Genomic DNA, 14,101 nt, shown 5'->3' with positions numbered 1-14,101 from the left:
AATATGGTTTTGCAGGGGGCAAAGCAGAATGGAGAACAACTCAGAGGCAGCTACGATGGAAGAGGAATCCTCTTCTAACCTGCATTTTAATGAGCCACATCTGCAGGCTTGCATTCTCTTTTTCTTCTTCCTTCTGTTTTTTTTCCCTTTCCAACTTGTAAGCTAGCCAGGAAAAGGCGCTGTTTTTCTAGCATTATTTCTGCACTTCCTGACATGCTGGACAGCAGATACTGAATAGATTTATCATCCTCTTGTCATTATATAAACGCCCAGTGAAGCTCCTGCTTCATTGGTCAGACCTAAATGGGAAGGGACCTGGGGAGCTGTTCCTATCAGAAATTGTTGACGTTAAAAAAAAAAGTTGCTTCTTTTTTATGTATAGAATTGACATTTATTAGGCTACTACCCCACCCTTCTTTTAGAAAGTAGGAGGATCAGAGGGGTTCGAGTGATCCTGGGTCCAGGCACTAGTTAGCATCAGGTGCTCCCAACTCCATTCAAGGCACTCAGAAGAAACACTTTCTGAATGGTCCTCTCTGTAAGGACAATGGCGGATAAGCTTTCTTCTTTTCCCATCTGAGTTCATTCTAGGAAACTGGTTCACATCTATCTGAGATTGGCAGGCACCGAAAGCAACTACTATCTGATGGCAGGGTGTGAGCACTGAGCTTGATGGTTCACAATCCCAGAGCCCAGACATCCATACCACATCACCATGACTTTGGCAAGATAAATTTGCTACTTTGTGACAAACTCAGTGTATTCATACCTAGGACTCAGCTACACTCAAGTCAGTTATATCGTTGTAACTCCATTGTAAAGTTGCAACACCAGATGGCGCTCTAGAGCACAAAATTTGTCTACGCAATTTTACATAGGGGTTTTTTTCTTTTGTTATAACAATCTAATTTATGACTTATTTATAGTGGTTTTCTTCCTGTGTGTAGATCCAGCCATAGAGTTCATTCACAAGTTCTGTTGGGTGCTTCTGAGGTGGGGAGAACTAATGGTGTGATCCCAACCAATCCTCTGCATTTACTGTGTGCACCTGTTATCAACTGCTGATGGTGCTGAAAGGAGCCAATCTCTTTTGCTGTCTGTTCTGCTATCTCTTTGCTGTGTCAGAAGGAGGGGACAAGACCATCCCTCCAGCTGTCCTTCCAGCAGTGGCCTCTCCGTGTCACCAGTTGCCAGCAGGTGATAGAGGGGTTCACTTTAAATTTTATTTCAGCTTATTATCAATCATCATCATCACAAGGTTCTGGTCTTTGATTGCTTTTATTTTGCATTGATGCAGGCTAATTGCTTTATGCAACTTTGTATTAGTTGTTTCATTGCCTAGAGATCCTGCTGATTAGGATAGGCAGGACATAAATTTAATAGGGTAAATGAATAATTGTGCGTGGAATCTTCTACCTTCTAGAAGGCGCAGTGTGCCTTCATTGTTTTAATGTTCTTCTGACATCTTAAGGAGGATCTTAAGATCTTTTCTTGGGTAGCCTGCCGTAGGAGGTCATGCCTAAGAACTGCCCTGACTCCATGACTCACTCATCCTTCTCGACTCTGGGCATGAGTTCCCGATAAGAGGAGCTTTTGTTGTGGCCGCATCGTTTCACGTCAACTCCAGACTAGGAGATCAGGCTGTAATAACAGAATTATCTGCATTGGGGAATGGAGAATCAAAACATGGACCCCACGAATGGCAGGAAATCAAAAATCTGAGACATTGTCTCTGGAATGAAGATGACCCTCTTGGCCGGAGATAAAATATCAATGAGATGAAGAACTGCCAGCTGCTACTGAATAGGGTGGCGGAAATACATCCCCTTCATGATGGTTGTCAGCTTGCATTTTCTGTTGCTCTAAGGCACTCCTAAATTCCTTGCTGCTAAAAAAAAGAAGATAAAGGGGGTCAGGGCAGGCAGGGATAATAATATTCCATTTATGATGAGTTGCAGCTGAGCGACTGAAAACAATAGCATGTGAGAGGTGAGAGTGAAAGGAATTCTCGTAAAGCACAGAGCTCCAGCATCAATTGGGATTATGCAAGAAAGACAGAGTATAGCTCTCTTTTCTGTGGGAGCATTCAAAATAATTCAGAGGACACTTCCATTCTGTAAGTTCTTGAAAGTTAGCAGCCGAGCTCTGAAATCCTAAGAAGAACTGAAATGAGGCTGGAGCTAGGACGGTGTATTGGGGTAGTATACATCAGGTTGGAGCCAGAGATGTCCACGGTTCGACTCTCTGCTTGCCCCACTTGTTGTGGGGAAGACTCTCACTTTGTACAGCAGACAGGCAGAAAAGGGGGGAAGGTGAGGGAACCACAACAACTTGGCAAAGCTAGCTGGGCTAGATCTCATAGGAGGGCCCAATCAAGCAACGCCACATAAAAAGAACAAAAGGTAGTCAATCAGAGGGAGAATTGATTATTGGGCCGGCATGGTGGGCAGGAAGCAATGGGTTAGGCGCAAATGAGATAAACTGCAGCAAAGTGAGCTGGTGAGGGAGACCAGAGCAAGTTGTCTAAGCAGGCAGAATTTTACTGGCCTGCCTAGAATTGTCTCCTCTTGGCCAGTTGCCAAAATGAATGTATTTGTTATGAACAGCTAACATCCCTGCCTTCCTTTCCCAACAAATTCATTTTCACAGTGGTCTGTTTCCCCCTTCTAGTCAGCAGCATTCTACGTCTTTGATAATTCAAGAGAGCTGAGGAAACTGCTCATCCCAGAGCTTCATTTCTCAAGCAGAAAGAGGCTGTGAATTAATCATAGAATTGCACTTTAATGTGGGAAGCGGAAGTTCCATATAAGGATATTCAGCTTTGTTGCTGATGGATCGATATCCAACAGCTCGTGGGGACCAAGAGATGGCAAAATAATATGAAATATGAAAGGCAAGGCCAGAAATACATATTTGCAAAAGAATGGAAAGTACTGGAAACCTTTGCTATCTGTCGTCTTCTTTCTAGAAACTAGAGTCAAATCAACTGTTTACTCAACTTAAAACAGATCTTAGGAACACTTATAACAGGGCAGAACAATGAAGGAACAAATTTGCCAGTTTTTAAATGTTGCATTTTCTTTGTTGTTGATTTAATTTGCAAGGAACCATATAGCACAAAAATTATTGTTATTGTATTGAGGAATGCTCTGAGCAGCTGACATCCTGTTCTAAAAATATTCCTCAAATGATAACACCTCAGTAGAGTTTCAAGGCCTTGATTGCAGCTTTCACAACTGGGAGGACTTCAGAAATGTTTCTGTCTCCAAACAAGTAGCTTGGTTCCAAGAGGGCAATGCCACTGGAATGGTCCATAATAATGTGCTATATGGTTCTTTGTAAGCCTTGCTGAGATGTACACTTTTCAACTATAATGTTGTTTTGTCTACCTTATTATAAACACCTACTTTCACTGCAATGATTGACTATGCTTTTGGGTTTGGCTGTGATCTTTCCAAAGCCTTCTCTGACATTGATTTCTCAGGTGATGGCTGAGAGGAAGATGTGTGTCGATACTCAAAGACACTTCTTTCTTCTGTTAAGAGACACCAGAGACTGTAAACCACCTTGTGATCCTTGGATGTAGGGCAATATCTAAATCATCACCATCATCATAAGGCGAATATAGAAATCAGGGGTTGTGTTGGTTTCAGTGGGTGTCCTTAGGTATTTCATGCCCTCAGCAAAGCACCAGACATTAAAAGCAAGCTAAACATGTAAAGAAATGCTAGTCCACATACACATCTCAGACTTTGCTTGATGGCACCTAGAACTGCAAAAAACTGTTACCTCTAGGTACAACAGTGAATAGGAAAAACAATTTTTTAGTGCATGCGCTCCTGATACCCAGCTTCAGGTGTTGATTTCAGGATCATGTGACTATTTGGGGCTCTTGGATTTTGAACTTCAGAAGAGGAAATCTCAGTTCCAGATATATTCTCTCAGTGGCTTTTGAATTCATACTGAATTTCAGTGCTCCTCTACCAACAATGGAATGGTGCTATCTGAGCTAAATAAGCTTGTCGGTTAGCCTTTGTTTCCATTAACCAAGCTCAGGCAGGCACGTGGATTGAGTAAACTTGGTCACTGGGCTTTAATTCTGTCCATCGAAAGAATGCTGGGCACCTGTGCTAAACAGAATGGGCTGTGTGCACATGGTTCCATTCCTCGGGGGAATGTGGACAGCTGGCCGGAAGGGGCCTCTGTTGTTTCTCGTGCTTCCATTGATCAAGGAATGTGTGAACACCTGCACTGGGCGGCCTAGGCTGGGCACATTGCCCATTGCTCCCAGGAGCAAGGGACATCTCCAGTTTGAACCCTGGGCCACTTGCAAATTGGTGTCCTCTAAAGAGATGGGAAGACGATGGGGAAAAGAACAATGAGGTGATGTCAATGGAAGCCCTGATAGAGCTCCAGACAGAGTGTGTTGTTGCCCAAAACCCAGGATGAGAGAACTCAAAGTACTTTTTGCTGGCAGGACTCAAGACAAAGCAAAAATAAAGGTTTCTGAATCTGCAAAGTATTATCCATGAATAGTAGCTTTGAAACTAATGTAAACAGTGGTTTTTAGCGTTCTGCCTTGAGGGAACAATTGTCCCATTGACTTTTAAGCTGTCGTGAAATTCTTCTGTTCTAACAGGGAATTCTCAGCATCCTCCCTAAATCACAATTCCTAGGATCCTTTGGGGGAAGCCATGTGAGTTAAATTGCTAGAAAAACACTGTAAATGGGCCACATAGCTAAATAAAACCTCTGTTGATCACATGTGGAGAACTCAACTTCATGTTAGATTGTTCTCTCTCTCTCTGCTTCCAGGTGATCTTTCGTGCCTTAACTCCTGCTAACAAGATTGAAGACCCATACGGTCCTGAAGCACAAGACCTCATGAAACTCACCAATCTGCGGCTCCTCTTATTAAAGAGACAAGAGTGTCCTTGCCAAGGCTCAGGGCTGCTGGAGAAGCCCCACAGATTCTCCTATTATGCCATCTATGACCTAATTGTCCGAGGCAGCTGCTTTTGCAATGGCCATGCGGAAGAATGTCAACTTGCCAATGGGACAGTTGTTGTGGACAACATGGTAAGTGTTCAAGTTATGCCTTCTTAAAAACAACATAAAACAACCCTGCATATCTAGTGCATTAGATTTATCCTTTTGCATGGCTAATAGACCACAGGTTGTTGAATGTGGCCACAGTGTGTATCTCCAAACAATTAAAATACCTGTTTCAGACTTCTCTTATCAGAACTTAGGCCCGGCTCAAATGTTGCTGTGGTGACAGGCCTGCTGCAGAACTTCCACACAACCAGGCTCTATGCCACAGTGGTAACATTTATTTTATTATAGCTTTTGACACCTGAATTCTTTTCAGCGTTGAGCACAAATGAAGTCAAATCAGATATTAATAAAACCACAATAAAAATAATATAGCCAAGGCCCTCTGGTCGTGGGTGGGGTCAGTCTAGCTAGAGTAATCTGAACAATTCATCTACTGCTGATACCTTTCTGTAGAACAGGCTTCTCTAACCTGGTATTCTCCAGATGTTTTGAACCACAACTTCTATCAGTCCCGGCCAAGACAGGTGCAGTGACACATCCACTTTATCCAAATTTCCTTTAGCGTGGGGATGGGATAGGATTGTTCTGCACATGAAAGTTCCATAAGAGTTACCAGGTTGATATACCTTGGTACCTGTTACTTGTGCAGAAAAGGACAATAATCACAGGATGGCAACTCTGTTCTAACATAATGTCTCAATCCCACGGAATATCTGGTGAAATTAAGTTGGAGAGATGTCTGCTTCTGAAGCGGTATGCCCATGTGGCTTTAAAGTTGCAGTTCTGCAATTATGAATGAAGAGCTAAACATCTAAGACACGTGCTTTCATTATTCCTGGCCATACTCAATGGATGTGAAGTGTTAAACTATTAATATTTAAACACTGATGAAATACTAACAATGCACGGGGCACTGGATATTTCAAATAATTCCCTTTTTTGAAATGAAGGAAGGAAAGAAAGACCTGGAGGGAATGTTAAATCCTCTTCTGATTAACAGCGGCTCTCAATTCCAACCTTATTTTGGCCTCTAGAGAAATGCCAGATTTGCAAGGAGTCTGGGAATTAGTCGTTTTTTGGATAAGCTGGGAACAAGTTTATAATTACATCTAAAACAAAATGACAGAATGAGGGCAAATTTGCAAAGCTCATTTGGGTTTTGTGACTTACATTTACCTACATGTTCAAAAAATAAATAAATTGTAAGAGCCCTTTTCTCAGTGTTTATCTTTCCCAGCAGTTTAAAATGAAGTTGATTAAAATGGGTTTGGCAGGTGATGATGAAATTAGCGAAAGGCCTATTGCTGTGTCAGGTGGGATGCTTGGAGAGAGAAGCAGCACTACTGCTAAGGCCTTCTAAGCCAGGGGTTGAGAAGAACCTCATCCCCACCAAGCCCCTTTGGCCTATCCACGCCCCCTGCCAGTCCCCTGACACCATACAGGGAAGACTGTTTAAAAACTCAACAGAAATTAACTGGACAAAATAAATTCAAAAATAAGAAGTGACATAACAATAACTAGGAGGGAGCCAGATAGATCTTTTTGGGCAGGTACAGCCTAGGCACATCCATGGACTAATGCCAAGAGTATCCACCATGGACCTGTTCAGATGTTGTTGGACTACAACTCCCATCAAGCATGACTGTTGGCTGGGGCTGATGGGAACTGCACTCCAGCAACTTCTGAAAGGCACCACATTGGCTACCCCTGGACTAGGTCCTCCTTATAGATCTTGCAGTCCAGTCGCAGCCTCCCTCCACACACATCCTTACTCAAATGGGGAAAGAGTGATTTTTGCCGGTCTCTCCTATTGGGCTCTAGGACCTTTCCCTATACCTGCTGCTCACCTCCCTGCTTTTCCCAAGGTGAGTTTACTTGTCCTTGAGAGAAGAAAGGAAGGCAGAAGAGAGGGGGGGTTTCCCCCCTCAAGTGTTACAGCTGAACACTTGGAGAACCCCTCAGGGGTTTCCAAGCTCCCAACTTTAATGTTTCTGGGGCACAATTAATTTTGGGGGTAAGGTTTGCAGCCCCCAGAACCTATATGAGTAAATCTGTTAGGCCTCAGATTGCCAGAGGCCAAAGGAGAGCTTCCCTAGAACCAAACATGGAACAGTGCCCAAAGAGCTTTTGTCATGCACACACAATTATTATACAGACATGACCTTCTGCCATTCCTACTATAAATACAAATCAGGCAGCAAGAAATATCAGGAGTTTAAACAAAAGGAACTAGAATGAGGCAAATAGGTGTCTTATTTTATAGAGGAAAGGCCTCTATCTTGAAGGCCTGTCAGAGGACAGTCTTATATTTGGAACTGTCTTCTGCTTGAATGGTGAAATGCATTGTATTTCTATTTCAATAACAATAATTATCATGTGCAAATTTCCTGCAAAATTTTTACTCTCTTTTTTGTGAAGGAAATTCCCCCCCCCCCCCAATTTCTCTCAGCAGTGCATGAACTGGTCACTCTAGACACCAGCATACCCTCCCAATATTTCTCCAATGAAAATAGTGATCTCCTATTCCATAATGGGGACGCGGGTGGCGCTGTGGGTTAAGCCACAGAGCCTAGGGCTTGCTGATCAGAAGGTCGGTGGTTCGAATCCCCGCGACGGGGTGAGCTCCTGTTGCTCGGTCCCTGCTCTTGCCAACCTAGCAGTTCGAAAGCACGTCACAGTGCAAGTAGATAAATAGGTACCGCTCCGGCAGGAAGGTAAACAGTGTTTCTGTGCGCTGCTCTGGTTCGCCAGAAGCGGCTTAGTCATGCTGGCCACATGACCCAGAAGCTGTACGCCGGCTCCCTCGGCCAATAAAGCGAGATGAGCGCCGCAACCCCAGAGTCGGCCACGATTGGACCTAATGGTCAGGGGTCCCCTTTACCCCCTTTACTATTCCATAGTGATGAGGATGCCCCAGTCACTCTGGGCAGCTTCCAACATGTATAAAAACAATAAGGAAACATGAAACATTAAAAAAAAACCTTCCATATACAGGGCTGCCTTCAAATGTCTTCTAAAGATTGTATAGTTATTTATCTCTTTGGCTCAGGGGCCACATAACTCCATGCGCTCCAATATTTATCCAATGAAAATAGGGACGTCCTAAGGAACAGCGGGACATTCTGGGATCAAATCAGAAACTGGGATGGCTTCTGTAAATCTGGGACTGGAAAATTAGGGACACTTGGGGGGTTCTGTGCCAGTCAACATTTGGTTTTTCAAAACAGACAGGGCCTTTCGTGGGAAGAAAGGGGAAAGAAGTTCCGAATTACAAGTTTGTATCAGGCCCAAAGAATTCATGCTTTAGCCATGGCTCATGGTTATCAGCTGTGCAGTGTGGGCCAGAAAAACCAAAATGCATAAGGTTCTTGCATGACAAGCATTTGAATCAGAGCTCCGGGTATGTGTGGAGGAAGGGAAATGGAAAGAAAATTACACACTGCAATGAAGACAAGGATGGTAGGGAAGTAATGATAACTAAAGCCCCTCACCCTGAGATATTTAGAAAGTTCTCCAGATTCAGGTTCCAAAATCAGAATCCAGCCCATTTAACCAGAAGCGAGCAACACCAATTAACAGCTGAACTCTGCCAGTTTCCTTGTTTGGCTCTCTAAAGAAATCTAAAAGCCAAAGTACCGTAAATTTCGCTCCAAAACACGCACTTTTTTGCTCCGAGAAAGTAAGGGAAAATGCCTGTGCGTGTTAAGGAGCGAATGCACGGATCAGAGCCATGGCTGCCGTCAGTCAGGCAAAGCGGGAGCCACTTACACGCTCTACGAGGCTCTCACTTTGCTTTCTTTAAAGCCACCTGGAGCCAGGAAGGAGGGAGGGAAGGAGAGCCATAGCAGCAAAGCCGGCAGCAGCCGCTTACACGGGAGGAGGGAGAGACGCTAGCAAAGGTCTGCGCGCTCTCTAAACAGAGCAATGAGGCTGCAGAGAGACGGCAGGAAAGATAAAATTTAAGCAACCAGCAGCAAAATAAAACCAACCTCGAGCTCTGAGCCACGCAGTGAAAACCAGGAAGTAAAAAAAAGGGCTGGGGAGGGCATGAGGGAGAGGGGAAAACTTCGCAAATCCCCCGCGTCTCAGCTGATCGGCTGGGATGGAGCAGCTTGTTTTCAGGCAGGATAGATTTGAGCAATGTCTGGGTCCTAGTGCCCCTACCGCTTTTTTGTGCTCCATTCTATGGCGAATCCCCTGGATTCCAAGTCCTCCTCACTTGCTCAAATCTATTCCGCCTCAAAACAAGGAGCGGAAGGAAAAGGCTGCAAACTGTTAAATGGAAAAAAAAACCGAGGCACAGGGCAAATACCTTAAGTATACCTTTAAAGCAACAGTGCTCTTTCCCTCCCTCCTCCCCGCGGAAAAGCTCCTTGTCCCTTGAGTTCTTTTCCTTCCCTCCCCACTTAAAACGTGGTTACAAAGCACGGATCCACATGGATCCTCAGGATTTTTGCATTGGGCTACCCCAAACTCACTGTCAGATCACATGTCTGTGGCCACAGCATGAACCATAAAAATCATACATCCACTGTTTCATTTAGAATATTTTTTCCTCGTTTTCCTCCTCTAAAAACTACATGCGTGTTATGGTCAGATGCGTGTTATAGAGCGAAAAATACGGTAGTTTAAAATACTTCTATCTGGGTGAGACATGACATTACACAGTCCAGGATTCCTTTCACAATGTAGCTTCGTATACCTTTAGGTTTTTGTAATCTTGCCTTGCTTTCTTCTGAGGTGGAAATTCCTTGCTTCCATTTCATTGTTTTAGAAGTCAGGAGGACAAATAACAACTGTATGAGTTCCACAATATTTTAAGAAAAATCCTGAACCACCACAGCTCTGGCATACATCTAGGATTCACCCCCAGTATCCTAGCAACAAAGGATGTTATTAAACTCCACCCACAGGAAATATGGGTCCACTTAAGGAATGAGTCGATAAGAGGAAAGCAAACAGCTAAATATGCAAGTGTTGAAGCCTCACAAGATGAATAACACATTAAATTAACGCAGCTGGTTGAAGAATAAACACACTGCCCAAGAGAAAACACATTATGGCCCACGCTCTTGGCACAGTGATTGTAAACCTTAGCTGGATTTCTCTTTTATATTTTCCTCTAAATATTGTGCCACTAAATGACTTCATCCAGCATGGAATTGAATTGTTTTGTTTAACTAAAATTCATAAATTCCCCATTTCTCAGAATTTAATAGGAAGAATGCATCCAGATACATCAACACTTTTTTTTTTTTTAAGAATGAACTTTATGAGTTTTCAGCTTGTTTTCTTGAATGTGGAAAAATACCTCCCATTTTTGTTGCTGGTTCATCTTTGCCTTTACTCTGAAGTTTCATTTGCAGATGTTGTGATTTGATCAGATTGGCTGTGATGGCCTGCTTGATTTTGTCATCAGTATTGCATACAGTGCATATGACGTGATTTCTGCATCCTTGGGACTGGATCCAATGGGTTTAAGTTTCAGGGTGATAGAATTCCAGTAGGCAGTAGGAGAAACATCTTGGCAGTAAGAACAGTTTGACAATGGAACCGAAGGTGGTCAGGCATCTGTTGGAGATGCTCCAGCTCTGGATTTCCTTTATTGAGCTGGCCCGTACCATCTCTATGCTTCCAGTTACAGATAGGTAGCCGTGTTGGTCTGCCATGGTCAAAATAAAAAAATTCCTTCCAGTAGCACCTTAAAGACCAACTAAGTTAGTTCTTGGTATGAGCTTTCGTGTGCATGCACACTTCTTCAGATACACTGAAACAGAAGTTGCCAGATCCTTCTATATAGTGAGAAGGTGGGGAGGGGTATTACTCAGAAGGGTGGTGGGAATGGGAGATTGGCAGATAGCTGAGATGAGCCTGTTGACGGCTCTTAACGACTGCAATAGGTCTTACAGGAAAAGGCAAGGGGTGAGAAGGTGAAAAATGGCTTAGTCATGTATAATGAGATAAGAATCCAATGTCTTTGTTCAGACCAGGTCTCTCCATGGTTTTAAGTTTGGTAATGAGTTGCAATTCAGCAGCTTCTCTTTCCAGTCTATTTCTGAAATTCCTTCGTAGTAAAACAGCTACTTTGAGATCTTGTTGATGGACTTCCATTTCATGCGGCTCTATGCTGTCACAGGACACACGTAAATAGAATCACATAAGTGGCCACAGCCAATAGCATTAAATAGCAGTAGATTAAGCTGTGGATTGTTTGTTCATCCAATAGAGGGTTGTTGTTTTTTTAAGAGGTTCATAAATTGTTGCAAGTCAGGGTAATTATTCATACCACAGGAGCTTTCCAATAGGTAACTTGTGGCATTTGTGCAGCAATACATTGTAGTTTTGAGTGCAAGGAAGGTGTGGTGTCCTCACTATAGGACTATTTCAATAGGAATTGAGATGTTTGGACCTACTACAAAAAAATGAGTAACAACTTTGCATTCATTGTGCAAAGACACCATAGTTTGGATATTTAATATATCCAAGGTTGGCTCTGAAGGAAGTGGTCCTTCCCCTGTCTAATCAGGCACCTAGGGGTACTTGTGGAGAGACAGGCATCAACAGTGGTGAGGAATACCTTTTGCCAACTTTATCTGTTACATGGGTTTTGCATCTTACTGGAGTAGGAGGAGTTTACTAAGGTGATGCATTATTTTGTAACTTTTAGGATTGACTCGGTCCCAGCTCCTGCCAACCTAGCAGTTCGAAAGCACATCAAAGTGCAAGTAGATAAATAGGTACCGCTCTGGCGGGAAGGTAAACAACGTTTCTGTGCGCTGCTCTGGTTTGCCAGAAGTAGCTTAGTCATGCTGGCCACATGACCCGGAAGCTGTCTGCGGACAAACGCCAGCTCCCTCAGCCTAAGGAGCAAGATGAGCGCCACAACCCCAGAGTCATCCGCGACTGGACCTAATGGTCAGGGATCCCTTTACCTTTACTGTGATACACCTAAGTAGAGCTGCCCTTGAAGGTGCCATCGAAGCACAACACTGCTGTCTGCCACTTCTTAGACTTCCACATTTGCAGTGTTTCCAAAGCACTTTCCCCAAATATAATTTTATTTTATTTATTGTTATTTATTTATTTATTTATTAAACATATTTGTTGTTGTCACCCGAAGGTCTTCAAGCGACTTATAGCAAACAAAACAATATATAATATAGGGGGAACTATATAATGCATTAATATTTCATATAACATAACATTTATAGGGGGGAATAATATCAAACAACATTAACAATACTCAAATAATAAACAAAGCTATACTCTGGCCCACTAATTGGCAAATAAACAAAACCCTCAACCTTGCCTCCCTAGTCCAAAAATCATTCACATCAAACCAATAATTCCCCCCCCCCTTAACATCCTCACTCCATCCATCAGTCTGGTGTCAAGGCCAGCTGTTACAAATCAGTGGTGGGTGGGTCCAGTGTCCTCCAGGAATGGTCCAGCATCTCTTTTCTCCCTTCATGGGGGAGCAATAGCAAAGCAAAGCAGGAAGATGGTAGCAGAGGTTTTAACTGCTCCTCACATTGCTGGTGTAATGCATTTTTGTATGTTATCTTCATGAATTTGGGCATCGTTATATAATAATAATAATAATAATAATAATTTTTTATTTATACCCCGCCCTCCCCAGCCAAGGCCGGGCTCAGAGCGGCTTACAAGCAATAATAAAAACAAGATGAGTGATTACAACTTAAAAACAAAAATAAAATACAACATTAAAATAATGGAACATTAAAATATTAAAATGGAGCCTCATTGCAGGAGAAGGAAAAGAAAAAAGAAAAAGGGGGCGGAGGGAATCAAATTGGCTCCAATCCAAAGGCCAGGCGGAACAACTCTGTCTTACAGGCCCTGCGGAAAGAGATCAGATCCTGCAGGGCCCTGGTCTCATGAGACAGAGCGTTCCACCAAGTTGGGGCCAGTGCTGAAAAGGCCCTGGCTCTGGTTGAAGCCAATCTAACTTCCTTAGGGCCTGGGACCACTAGGGTGTTGTTATTTATGGACCTTGAGGCTCTCCGTGGGGCATACCAGGCGAGGCGGTCCCGTAGGTACGAGGGTCCTAGGCCGTGAAGGGCTTTAAAGGTCAAAAGCAGCACCTTAAATCTGACCCTGTACTCCACCGGGAGCCAGTGCAGCTTGAAAAGCACTGGATGAATATGCTCCCATGGCAGAGACGCTGTGAGGAGCCTCGCTGCAGCATTCTGTACCCGCTGGAGTTTCTGGGACAGCTTCAAGGGCAGCCCCGCGTAGAGCGAGTTACAGTAGTCAAGCCTGGAGATGACTGTCGCATGGATCACTGTGGCCAGGTCGGGGCGGGAAAGGTAAGGGACCAACTGCTTGATGCGGCGAAGGTGGAAAAATGTCGCCTTGGCTGTTGCTGTGACTTGCGCCTCCATGGAAAGGGAGGCGTCAAGGATTACACCCAAACTCTTAACGGAAGGCAATGGCACTAATTGGGCCCCCGCAAGAGAAGGGAGTTGGTCCCTCATCCCCATGCTATCCCGACCTAGCCATAGGACCTCTGTCTTCGAAGGATTTAGTTTCAATCGGCTCCCACGAAACCATCCAGCCACAGCTTCCAAGCATCTGGTCAGTGTGTAAGGGGCCGAGTTGGTGTGGCCATCCATCAGTAGATAGAGCTGAGTGTCATCAGCATATTGATGACAGCCCAGCCCAAAGCTCCGGATAATCTGGGCAAGGGGGCGCATAAAGATGTTAAAAAGCATTGGGGAGAGAATTGCGCCCTGCGGCACTCCACACACCAAGGAGTGGCGTGACGACATTTCCCTCCCTAGTGCCACCCTCTGTCCCCGACCAGAGATAAAAGAGCACAACCAGTTACGGGCTATGCCCTGTATCCCCACATCTGCAAGGCGATGGTCCAGAAGATCATGATCGACCATGTCAAAGGCTGCTGACAAATCTAAAAGGATCAGCAGTCCTGACCCGCCTCGATCCAGTTGTCTACGGATATCATCTGTTAGGGCAACCAGAGCCGTCTCCGTCCCAAAACCAGGACGGAAACCGGACTGAA

The 14,101-nt window shown here is 44.1% G+C and overlaps 1 protein-coding gene across 1 annotated transcript in view; it reads left to right on the top strand.

Annotated features, from left to right (window-relative positions):
• Positions 1-14,101, top strand: part of LOC308581550 (netrin-4-like) — a 57,888-nt gene that overhangs the window by 15,812 nt on the left and 27,975 nt on the right. The window contains exon 3 of the mRNA XM_081184095.1: positions 4,816-5,079. Coding sequence (XP_081040221.1) covers positions 4,816-5,079 — 264 coding nt within the window. The remainder of the gene's footprint in view (positions 1-4,815; positions 5,080-14,101) is intronic.

The sequence above is a fragment of the Podarcis bocagei genome (genome assembly GCF_964188305.1).
Source record: "Podarcis bocagei genome assembly, chromosome: 2".
In the NCBI taxonomy this organism is placed as follows: domain Eukaryota; kingdom Metazoa; phylum Chordata; class Lepidosauria; order Squamata; family Lacertidae; genus Podarcis; species Podarcis bocagei.
Note: the sequence above shows the minus strand (reverse complement) of the source record. Positions and strands in the feature narration are given on the sequence as shown.